We start from the raw sequence: 12,984 nt of genomic DNA, 5'->3' as shown, positions 1-12,984 counted from the left end.
ACCTTTAATATATAACTGTTCTCTTTCACCACCGCTGTGGAATTAGGGTTTTTTTTATGTTTAGTAAAGTTTGATCATTTTCTTCATAGAGAAACATCTTTTACTAGATTTACTCTTGGGCATTTCACAGTAATTATTGATACTATCAATGGTTCTTTATTTCATAAGTATTTTTTCATTGGTTATTGCCAGTGTCAAGGAAAGACTGTGGTTTTATATGCTGATTATGTAACTGGTTAGCTTGCTTGGTTCTTTTCTGTGTTGTAATAGTTGGTCAGTGGGTTCATATGGATTTTCTACAGACACAGTGATATCTGTTCTTTGGGTGATTTGGTAGTTTTGATTTGTGGGTAGATTCTCAATGAGCATTTCAGATTTTTTTCATGCAGTTGGTTTGCTTGTGTTTTTATAGCCTGACCAAATGTTGATAACTTATACATTATCCTCCAACGTGTGTTTGCTCTAAGTTTTCAAATTATTTGTAATGATATACATAATACTCACTTAAAGGTTTACAATGCCTCTGTCTCTTTTGGGTTTTAATGTAACTTTGTAACTTCTTTTTCTTGATCAGGAGTGTCAGAAGTAGACTTATGTCCTTGTTCTTTTAAGCCTGAGTTTGATTCTTCTAGTTATCTTCACATTTTTACTTGCATTTTCTTCTTCTTTTATCTTTATAAATTCATTCTGTCATTGGCTCAGTGAATATTTACTGAGCATCTGCTCTGTCCCAGGCATAACTCTAGGTGCTGGGGATAAAAGATCACCATGGGCAGACACAGGCAACTTTTTTCCCATGGAAACCACAGTTTGCTGTCAGGGGGCAGACAGTGAGCAGGTAAGGAGAAAGTGGAGGCAAAGAGATTTGAGAAGAAAGGCAGTGTGGTTGTTTATTTGGTGTCCTTGACAAGAACCAATTCAAGAGTGTGGTAAGGACAACAACCTTATTGGAGTAGATTTGTGAAAGGAAAGAAGTGAGGAAGTAGAGAAACTGAAAGAGAGGGAAAGAGAAAAAAAGGAGAGAGAGAGAGCGATTGTCAGTACCTCTTCTTAGGAGTTGTACCATAAATGAGGACAGGGAAACAGGGTAGTAGCTAAAGGTAAGCTAAGGGAGTTTTGTGTAAATTGAAGAGGATGGCTAGAAAGACAGGAGGAACTACTTATATACACAATGATCACCTCTCTCCTCGTCCATCAGTCACATCCTTGCAGGAGCCTGGGGGCTGGACTTTGGAGAGGGGCATCAGTCCTCAGTACCAGTATACCACAAGGGAGACTGAGGGTAGGATACAGGTACAGGTTTATGTTCTTACTTTTCCAGCTTCTTGTTTCAAAAACACAGTTCATTTATTTGCAGATTTTTTTCCCAATAAAAAATATTTAAGGTCACACTGCACAGATTGGGCTGTTCTCAAATTCGTAAGGATTAACTGGATGTATTTTTAACTATTAATTTCCATTGTTTATATTTAAAAGAATATGTAATTGATGCTTTCTGCTCTTTGGAATGTGTTGCAGTTCCCTGCATTTGAAAATAGCATATTCTGGATTACTTAGGTCTGTAAAGTTTTTGCTGTCAATTTTATTAATAAATAAGTCATGTGTCCATCAAATACTTTTGGTATTTCTATCAGCTTGTACATCATGATCATAAAAATTCATGTCATATCTTGTTATACTATATATACTCTAAAGAATAGAATACATTTATTGAGATAAAGATGAATAAAGATAATTTATAGAGAAATTGGCCATTTTTTTAAGATTATAGTCTAGTTCAACTGAGTAAACTGAATTTGGTAAAAATATCATGAAAAATTTATGTGACAGGATTCTGGACTTGGGGGTAAATATTCAGTTAATCTATTTGCTCTAGAAGAATATGGGATTTGTTCTCCAACTTGTTCCTCCAAAGAGTATTATTATAATGACATTACTTTGTCATTTCAGTGTAGTGGGTCAGATGAGAAAGAGGTATCATTAAACTTACTTATGTTGGACTAAGTGTACAGATGGGCCCAGAAGATTAAAAAAAAAAAAGTGAGGACGGACTGCCCAAGGTGGCAGAGTCGAAATGTGTGCACTCATCTTCCCCTGCAAGAACACCAAAATCATGAGTAGCTATGTGGCCTTTGTGCCAGCATGACCTGGTCTCTGAGACGATTGGAGCTCCTTAACCAACTAGCATTGATTTCATCCTAAGCAATATACCTCTGTTATGGGTGGACATTGTGCAAAGTGATTGAGGGAAAGGTCTAGGAAGTTCATGTTCTTTTATAATTACTATGACATGGCTTCAGTCTATCCTTGAGGTGAGAAGGAGAGAAACATACACTCAGAAGGACATCAAATGCAACTTGCAATGGTTTTTAAGCCCTAGGAGAAGAAAATGAGTCTTGGAAAAGCATAACCTCTTAGAGCTTAGAAACTGAGGCAATTTAGTCAACTCTGACTCTCCTGTTTCATGCACATAAAGTCTAGTCTTTCCAAGATGAGTTGTGTGAGCTACGTATGGACATAGCTATTGTCTTCTTAGTGCAGCTTCGGATTTGCAATGAAGAGCCTCATGGAAAGAGGCAACTTGAGTAGTAAACCAGTCTCTGAAACTTGTTTTCCAAAATACTATAGCAGTTCTCCCACTCTGGAGGAAGTTTTCCTCATGGCTATTAACTTGGGGGATGGTAAATGACCACTCACTATCTCTCTGCCTCTTGTTCCAACAGGTCCTTTGTCATCCAGCAGATCCCAAGCAGCAATTTGTTCATGGTGGTGGTGGACAGCAGCTGCCTCTGTGAGTCTGTGGCCCCCATCACCATGGCACCCATTGAAATCAGGTATATCCTTTTGTGTGTCAGTCCAGCCGCGACTGATGAAGCTGCTAAGGGGGAGCAACAGTAGGAAACCCAGGGGAGGAATCTCAGAGAGGGAGGGATGATATTCTTTCCACTGTTAGAGAGCAGGTGTTAAGGGAGCTAAGTGCCAAGTTTTGACGTCTGAAATGCAGAATAAGGAAAAGGAGCGTCTTGGAAATATGCCTTAACTACAGTCAACATAATGAATCGCTTAAGTGTGAACGTTTAAAGGCCCAGAAGATCAGAAGGCGTCCGGAATCTTGTCATGGCTTCCATCCTGAGGTAATCTGATACCCGCTCCTACTCTTTTACCATCAGATTCTCCATGAGGATCTCACAGCCATCAGAGAACTATAGCTCAAAAGTTTACTCTTGAGAAAATCATCCCTTTCAGGCAAACCAAGAAATAATATATAGGAAGGCTAATGGTACTCTACATTCAGCCTCTCAATGCCTTCTTATTTAGTCTTTACTTAATAGTCTTTTCTTATTATAGTCACATATATTTTTTAAAAGCCTCTTTACTATCTTCCCTTTTACAAATGTGCTATAGTTTTACCACTTTCCACTATTACACATAAAGCGGCTCTGACCATCTTGTTTTACTTATTTCAAATTGTAGTTAAAGTTATTTTCCCTTGCTTACTTTTAGACAGCCTTTTACTTATAAAAAAATCATGTAAAGCAAAAGTCACAGTACTAATGTCAGATCAAGAGTCACAATATCTAAATGTGGGATGATAAGCCTTTAAACCCCCTATAACACATGAGGTCACAACTATAAAGGCACTACATTTACACCAAAAGTGATGATCAGAGAAAAAATTAAGCTTGTGGTAAAAAAAGTAAACTTATAGATGTAGGTGAATTATGTCCTTCAAAGTTGTAGGCAAAAAGATTTAAATATAGTAAAAAAAATTACAATTTAAAAATACTCCACCTCCATCTTGAAAAACAGAAAACTGGCCTAGACCAATTATTATAGGGATACTGAGAGGATATTTATTTTTTATAAAATGCCACTGTAGACCACTGAGTGTTAATGTCACCTGTAAATACCAAATAATTTTAATGTTATTTAAACTATCCAAATACTAGAAAATATTTTAAAGTCAGTGTAGTGCTAAGAAGAATTTGGAATTTATTGAGAATGTTTGCTTCTATGTACAAGGGAGAGTTCAATAACATATGTTGTAAAGGCTTTTCATAAAATCCAATGATCACCTCTAGTAAAAGATCTATGTAAAATAGAAATATGAACAATTGTCCCAAAACAATAAAGCCACTTCATTTGAGCCAGAACTGCATGGTGCTGCTGCTGCTAAGTTGCTTCGGTTGTGTCTGACTCTGTGCGACCCCATAGATGGCAGCCCACTAGGCTCCTCCACCCCCAGGATTCTCCAGGCAAGAATACTGGAGTGGGTTGCTATTTCCTTCTCCAGTGCATGAACGCATGCTAAGTCCCTTCAGTCATGTCCGAGTCTGTGTGACCTCACAGACACAGCCCACCAGGCTCCTCTGTGCACAGGATTCCCTGGGCAAGAATACTGGAGTGGGTTGCTGTTTCCTTCTTCCCAGAACTGCATCAGTTCAGTTCAGTTCAGTTCAGTGGATCAGCCGTGTCTGACTCTTTGCGACCCCATGAATCACAGCACACCAGGCCTCCCTGTCCATCACCAACTCCCGGAGTTCATTCAAACTCACGTCCATCGAGTCAGTGATGCCATCCAGCCATCTCATCCTCTGTTGTCCCCTTCTCCTCCTGCCCCCAATCCCTCCCAGCATCAGAGTCTTTTCCAATGAGTCAACTCTTCGCATGAGGTGGCCAAAGTACTGGAGTTTCAGCTTTAGCATCATTCCTTCCAAAGAAATCCCAGGGCTGATCTCCTTCAGAATGGACTGGTTGGATCTCCTTGCAGTGCAAGGGACTCTCAAGAGTCTTCTCCAACACCACAGTTCAAAAGCATCAATTCCTCGGCGCTCAGCCTTCTTCACAGTCCAACTCTCACATCCATACATGACCACAGGAAAAACCATAGCCTTGACTAGACGGACCTTTGTTGGCAAAGTAATGTCTCTGCTTTTGAATATGCTATCTAGGTTGGTCATAACTTTCCTTCCAAGGAGAAAGCGTCTTTTAATTTCATGGCTGCAGTCACCATCTGCAGTGATTTTGGAGCCCAGAAAAATAAAGTCTGACACTGTTTCCACTGTTTCCCCATCTATTTCCCATGAAGTGTTCGGACCGGATGCCATGATCTTCGTTTTCTGAATGTTGAGCTTTAAGCCAACTTTTTCACTCTCCACTTTCACTTTCATCAAGAGGCTTTTGAGTTCCTCTTCACTTTCTGCCATAAGGGTGGTGTCATCTGCATATCTGAGGTTATTGATATTTCTCCCGGCAATCTTGATTCCAGCTTGTGTTTCTTCCAGTCCAGCGTTTCTCATGATGTACTCTGCATAGAAGTTAAATAAGCAGGGTGACAATATACAGCCTTGACGTACTCCTTTTCCTATTTGGAACCAGTCTGTTGTTCCATGTCCAGTTCTAACTGTTGCTTCCTGACCTGCATATAGGTTTCTCAAGAGGCAGGTCAGGTGGTCTGGTATTCCCATCTCTTTCAGAATTTTCCACAGTTTATTGTGATCCACACAGTCAAAGGCTTTGGCATGGCCAATAAAGCAGAAATAGATGTTTTTCTGGAACTCTCTTGCTTTTTCCATGATCCAGCAGATGTTGGCAATTTGATCTCTGGTTCCTCTGCCTTTTCTAAAACCAGCTTGAACATCAAGAAGTTCACGGTTCACGTATTGCTGAAGCCTGGCTGGGAGAATTTTGAGCATGACTTTACTAGCATGTGAGATGAGTGCAATTGTGTGGTAATTTGAGGATTCTTTGGCATTGCCTTTCTTTGGGATTGGAATGAAAACTGACCTTTTCCAGTCCTGTGGGCACTGCTGAGTTTTCCAAATTTGCTGGCATATTGAGTGCAGCACTTTCACAGCTTCATCTTTCAGGATTTGGAATAGCTCAACTGGAATTCCATCACCTCCACTAGCTTTGTTCGTAGTGATGCTCTAAGGCCCACTTGACTTCACATTCCAGGATGTCTGGCTCTAGGTCAGTGATCACACCATTGTGATTATCTGGGTCGTGAAGATCTTTTTTGTACAGTTCTTCTGTGTATTCTTGCTACCTCTTCTTAATATCTTCTGCTTCTGTTAGGTCCATACCATTTCTGTCCTTTATTGAGCCCATCTTTGCATGAAATGTTCCCTTGATATCTCTAATTTTCTTGAAGAGATCTCTAGTCTTTCCCATTCTGTTGTTTTCCTCTATTTCTTTGCATTGATCGCTGAGGAAGGCTTTCTTATCTCTTCTTGCTATTGTTTGGAACTCTGCATTCAGATGCTTATATCTTTCCTTTTCTCCTTTGCTTTTCACTTGTCTTCTTTCACAGCTATTTGTAAGGCCTCCCCAGACAGCCATTTTGCTTTTTTGCATTTCTTTTCCATGGGGATGGTCTTGATCCCTGTCTCCTGTACAATGTCACGAACCTCATTTCATAGTTCATCAGGCACTCTATCTATCAGATCTAGGTCCTTAAATCTATTTCTCACTTCCACTTATAATCATAAGGGATTTGATTTAGGTCATACCTGAATGGTCTAGTGGTTTTCCCTACTTTCTTCAATTTCAGTCTGAATTTGGTAATAAGAAGTTCATGATCTGAGCCACAGTCAGCTTCCAGTCTTGTTTTTGTTGACTGTATAGAGCTTCTCCATCTTTGGCTGCAAAGAATATAATTAGTCTGATTTCGGTGTTGACCTCCTGGTGATGTCCATGTATAGAGTCTTCTCTTGTGTTGTTGGAAGAGGGTGTTTGCTATGACCAGTGCATTTTCTTGGAAAAATTCTATTAGTCTTTGCCCTGCTTCATTCTGTATTCCAAGGCCAACTTTGCCTGTTACTCCAGGTGTTTCTTGACTTCCTACTTTTGCATTCCAGTCCCCTATAATGAAAAGAACATCTTTTTTGGGTGTTAGTTCTAAAAGGTCTTGTAGGTCTTCATAGAACCGTTCATCTTTAGCTTCTTCAGCGTTACTGGTTGGGGCATAGACTTAGATTACTGTGATATTGAATGGTTTGCCTTGGAAACGAACAGAGATCATTCTGTCATTTTTGAGATCGCATCCAAGTACTGCATTTCGGACTCTTTTGTTGACCATGATGTCTACTCCATTTCTTCTGAGGGATTCCTGTCCACAGTAGTAGATATAATGGTCATCTGAGTAAAATTCATCCATTCCAGTCCATTTTAGTTCACTGATCCCTAGAATGTCGACATTCACTCTTGCCATCTCTTGTTTGACCACTTCCAATTTGCCTTGATTCATGGACCTGACATTCCAGGTTCCTATGCAATATTGCTCTTTACAGCATCAGACCTTGCTTCTATCATCAGTCACATCCACAGCTGAGTGTTGTTTTTGCTTTGGCTCCATCCCTTCATTGTTTCTGGAGTTATTTCTCCACTGATCTCCAGTAGCATATTGGGCACCTACTGACCTGGGGAGTTCCTCTTTCAGTATCCTATCATTTTGCCTTTTCATACTGTTCATGGGGTTCTCAAGGCAAGAATACTGAAGTGGTTTGCCATTCCCTTCTCCAGTGGACCACATTCTGTCAGATCTCTCCACCACGACCCGCCCATCTTGGGTTGCCCCAGGGGCATGGCTTAGTTTCATTGAGTTAGACAAAGCTGTGGTCCTAGTGTGATTAGATTGACTAGTTTTCTGTGAGTATGGTTTCAGTGTGTCTGCCCTCTAATGCCCTCTTGCAACACCTACCATCTTACTTGGGTTTCTCTTACCTTGGGCATGGGGTACCTCTTCACGGCTGCTCCAGCAAAGCGCAGCCATTGCTCCTTACCTTGGATGAGGGGTATCTCCTCACTGCTGCCCTTCCTGACCTTCAACGTGGGATAGCTCCTCTAGGCCCTCCTGCCCCCGGGCAGCCACCGCACCTTGGATGTCGGGTTGCTCCTCCCGGCAGCTGCCTCTGGTGGAACTGCATACTTAGCATTAAATTCACAAGAGTAAAAATCTTTTAAAGTTAATAAGACAAATTGCTTTGGAAACTAGATACATGATAAACACTAAGAAACAAGAGAGCAACAACAATGACAAAAAAAAAAAAACACTGTTTTTTTCTTTAAGGTTCTAGACCCAGTAGGATGAAGTCAGTGGAAAAGAATAGATACTCTTACGTATGACAGAAGTTCAGTTCAAAGGGGAGAACATAGAATGGACCTGAATGGTAAATGATGGTCTCATAAGAAATTCTAGGGATTGGACCCATACTTCTGGATTGGAAGAATTAGCATTATTAAAATGGACATAGTACACAAAGCAGTCTACAGATTCTCTATCAAAACACCCACAACATTTCACAGAAGTAGAGCAAATAATCTTAAAGTTTATATGTTACCATAAAAGACCCAGAATCACCAAAGCTGATCTGAGAAAAAAGAACAAAGCAGGAGGCATCACCATCCCAGGTTTAAGACAGTGCTACAAAGCTACAGTAATCAAAACAGCATGGCGTTACCACAAAAACAGACATAGGGATAATGGAGCAGGATAGAAAGCCGAGAAATAAACCCACACACCTATGTCAATTAATCTTCAACAAAGGAGGCAATATACAATGGGAAAAAGATAACCTCTTCAACAAGTGGTGTTGGGAAAGCTGGACAGTCAGATGTAAATCAGTGAAGTGAGAACACATCCTCACACCATACACGAAAATAAATTCAAAATGCCTTAAAGGTTTAAATATAAGACATAGCACCATAAAACTCCTAGAAGAAAACATAGGCAAGACATTCTCTGGTATAAATTGTACCAATGTTTTCTTAGGTCATTCTCCTAAGGCAATAGAAATAAAGTAAAAATAAACAAATGAGACCTAATCAAACTTATAAGCTTTTATACAGCAAAGAAAACTATAAACAAAACAAAAGGAAATACCTAAGGGGTAGAAGAAAATATTTGCAAATGATGCAACTGAAAGGGCTTAATTTCCAAAATATACAACAGCTCATACAACTCAAAACAAAGCCAGAGAGCCCATTTGAAAAATGAGCAGATGACCTAAATAGACATTTCTCCAGAGAAGACATACAGATGACCAACAGGCACATGAAAAGATACTCATCATCACTAAGACTCCTAGCGACCCCACACACTGCAGCCCACCAGGCTCCTCCATCCATGGGATTTTCCAGGCAAGAGTACTAGAGTGGGGTGCCATTGCCTTCTCCTCACTAATTATTAGAGAAATGCAAAACACAACTACAATGAGACACCACCTTATACCAGTCAGAATGACCATCATTAAAAGGTGTACAAATCACAATGCTGAAGGGAATGTGGAGAAAAGGGAACCCTCCTACACTGTGATAAGAATGTAAATTAGTGCAGCCGCTACGGGAAACAATATGGATGTTCCTCATAAGGTAAAAGTAGGGTTGCCGTATGATCCAGCAATCTCACTACTGGGCATGTATCCAGACAAAAATATCATTTGAAAAGATATATGCACCCCTGTCTTCACAACAGCACTGTTTACAGTAGGCAAGACATAGAAACAATCTAAGTGTCCACCATCAGATGAATCTATAAAGATGTGTAGTGTGTGTATATATATAATGGAATATTACTCAGCCATTCAAAAGAATGAAATAATGCCATTTGAAGCAACATGGAGGAACCTAGAGATTATTATACTAGCTGAACTAAATCAGAAAGAGAAAGACAAATACCATATGATATCCCTTATATGTGGAATCTAAAATATGTCACAAATGAGCATATCTACAAAACAGAAACAAAATAACAGATATAGAGGTGGGGGGAAAGGATTGGAAATTTGGGATTAACAAGTGAAAGCTATTATAAATGGGATGGATAAACAACAAGGTCCTACTGTATAGCACAAGGAACTTTACTCATTCTGTGATAAACCATAATGGAAAATAAAATGGGAATATATATATATATTCCCATTTTATGCATATATATGCATAAATATGCATACCATATATATGCATACTATATATATATATATATAGTACACTTTGCTGTACAACAGAAAGTAATACAACATTGTAGATCAATTATATGCCAATGAAATTTCTAAAAGAAAAAAAAAATTCTAGGTATTGGAGAGACCTTCCTATCCAAGACCAGAAAAAATGGAAGAAAAACAGATTTATTTAACTATATAAAAATTATAACCTTTGATAAAAAGAATAACTGAGAGTCAGTATCCAATTTATAGAACCTGAGAACATTTATAAATAAAAGCATAAAGAGCTCTTTAAATTAATGAAGAAAAACTGCATTTAAAAATACACCAAGCTCTGAGACTTTCCTAGAGGTCCAGAGGTTGGGACTTTGCCTTCCCGTGTAGGGGGTGTGAGTTCAATCCCTGGTTGGGGAACTTGGGTCCTGCATGCCTCATGGCCAAGAAACCAAAATTTAAGAAACAGAAGCAATGTTGTACCAAGTTCAGTAAAGACTTTAAAAATGAACTATATATATTAAAAAAAAAAAAAAAAAAAAGATCTTTAAAAAAAAAGAAACAATTAACCAAGGACATGAAAGATACAAGTCATTGGATGATCAGAAAATACAGGTACCAATGAAGTATCTGACAATAGCCATTGAAGGCAAAAATATCCTTTAGCTCTTCACTCTTATTCCTGAACATCTTTACCTTAGGCCAGAGCAGGAACAAATACCAATTTTGGTGAAGGACTTGCATTCAACACTCTTTGTAACAGTAGAGAACACATGAGAAGATGAACAACCATCAGTAAGAAAAAAAAAAAAAAGACTGAATAAAAGAAACTTAAAATAATGAACATGGAGAAATTTCTGTCAATTAGTAGATGAAAATCATGGTACAGAAAGGAGTAAATAATATGATTTAATTTTTGTAAAACAGAACCTCCCTTCCCTGAAATTAAAAAGAAGTCACACGTGTTAATAAAACCTTCCATAGCCAAGTCTCTGAAATGATCTGAGATGTGATCGTTTACTTAGAAGGTCAATATTTTGCTTTTATAAAATAATCACAACAGACATCTCTACCAACAGTCCTTTACCTCTTGAGTGTTCTGCATTGGAGTATGCAAAAAGTCATTTTGCATATTTTATGCATTGACAAGTGAAGTCAGAGATTGTCTTTACTAATGTGATAAAATGTACACAAGTCCATTTCCTGGACATTATCTAGATTCCAAATGATTTTGTTCATATGCTGAAGAGCAGGGAGAGAGATCTGGGGACGCCACATACCTTGGGAAGTTTAAGGCATCTTGGAATCGGTCTCTGCTCTAACCAACCCTGCCTTTCCCTGTAGGAGAATGCGAGGGAGTGTGGGGGTGCACCGAATCTCAAGGCCAAGATGGTCCTGATCCTGTTCCCTCTGCTTTTGATGCTCTTCTCAAGGTGACACTGATGGAGATGTTCTCTTGGCATGCTAAATTATGGATAAACTGTGAACCAAACTATGGTGCGACATAGGAGACGTGAAATATAGTCCAGCCATCAGCATCTCATGATTTTAACCTGTGCGTGATACAAACTCTTAAAAATATGTTGACAGAAGAGTTATCTTTTTACTTTGCCAGTCATGCAAATGTGAGTTTGCTACATTATTATCATCCTTCATCAGAAACGGGACTGCAAGTGGGCAGCATCCCTTCTGCTTGAAACCCATTGAAACCAATTTAAAACTGTGTACTTTTTAAATAAAGTATGTTAAAATCATAATCTCCTGGTTTGGGTTTTGTTATCATTTTATTGCTGAGAAAACAGACTGAAAAGTGCATGAAAAAGTCACCCATTCCAGACGGCAAGAAAAGAATGGTTGTTGGCAGAGACTTTACTCTAAAGCAGATTCTAGACAAACATTTAACAATTGTTTAGATGCTCTACTCTGTTTTAAAAATATTTACAGAAGTAAATCAAAATATCATCTACATCAGAAGAATTTATTACACAGAGCCCTGAATTTTGTTGAACAAAACTTCAATAGAAATCATAATTTGGATGAGAACACAAGCTTCCATAATATTTAAGTGTTGAAGTATTTGGGAACAGAAATAAAGAAGTCATAAACCCTAGGAATTTGTTCTGAGAAGACTTGAAGGAGGAAAGAATGGTGACTACAAATGACTCAACTTTATTGCTTGAGAATTTGGCTTCTAGCTTTCCCCATAAACAGGAGATGAAATTCGGTCTTATATGTTACAGAATGTGAAACTACTCAGACCTGTAAGCATTAAAACACTGGATCATGAACCAAAGAAAATAGATTCCACTGGATTGTGATTCCAAAATAACCGTTCCAAGTGGAATAATTTCTGTGCCTAGGTAGAAATGAGAATGCCTTTCTTTAGAGGACAAACATCTAAAAGTCACGTGGAGAAATCAAACTCTTAAAAAAAAGGCTGCATTATCCTACTGACATCATACTACTTTATACTATAATGATTCTAGTATTTATAAGAATAATAGTACTGCATTGTTATGCTTCTTTCAATTACTATTTCTCCAACCCACAAAGTCTTCCTGCTCCTCAAGCATGCTAAGTGGACACCTGCCTCAGGGCCTTTGCACTTGCTATTCCCTCACCATGGGATGCTCTTTCTCCCAGATAGCCGCATGCTCTCCTCCCTTACCTTCTTCAGGTCCTTCTCTTGTGGCAGTCCACGCTGACCTCCTTGTGTATAGTTGTCACTTGCACGCGACTTCACCCCTTCTCTCTTCCCTGCTTGATATTATCACCACTGGATTTGTTTATTGTTTGTCTCTCCCCAGGTGAATATAAACACCATGAAGGCAAGGATTTTATTTGTTGTTTTTTATTCTATCACTGCTGTATTCTCGTCTCCAAGGAGAGAAGAGTATCCAGCTCAGAGCAGACCCTCAGTAAACATTTAAGCAAGTAAGCAAGTGATGTAGTAGCAAGAGTTGCGGTTCCAGCATAGAGGACGGTTGTGTATACCTGTCCCCATGCTATAGCGCCCTGTGGGAGGCTCAGCGCTACGCAGAGAGCA

General features: G+C 39.0%; 1 protein-coding gene across 3 annotated transcripts in view; it reads left to right on the top strand.

Moving 5' to 3' along the window:
• CACNA2D3 (calcium voltage-gated channel auxiliary subunit alpha2delta 3) overlaps positions 1 to 11,695 on the top strand; it is a 909,107-nt gene extending 897,412 nt beyond the window's left edge. For all 3 annotated transcript variants that reach the window (XM_025272778.3, XM_025272777.3, XM_044933476.2), the window contains 3 exons: positions 2,724 to 2,836; positions 3,052 to 3,134; positions 11,283 to 11,695. In XM_025272778.3, the coding sequence (XP_025128563.3) occupies positions 2,724 to 2,836; positions 3,052 to 3,134; positions 11,283 to 11,375 (289 nt within the window). In that variant the 3' untranslated portion in view covers positions 11,376 to 11,695. The remainder of the gene's footprint in view (positions 1 to 2,723; positions 2,837 to 3,051; positions 3,135 to 11,282) is intronic.
• The last annotated feature ends 1,289 nt before the right edge of the window (positions 11,696 to 12,984 follow it).

This window comes from Bubalus bubalis, chromosome 21 (assembly GCF_019923935.1).
Source record: "Bubalus bubalis isolate 160015118507 breed Murrah chromosome 21, NDDB_SH_1, whole genome shotgun sequence".
Lineage (NCBI taxonomy): Eukaryota > Metazoa > Chordata > Mammalia > Artiodactyla > Bovidae > Bubalus > Bubalus bubalis.
Note: the sequence above shows the minus strand (reverse complement) of the source record. Positions and strands in the feature narration are given on the sequence as shown.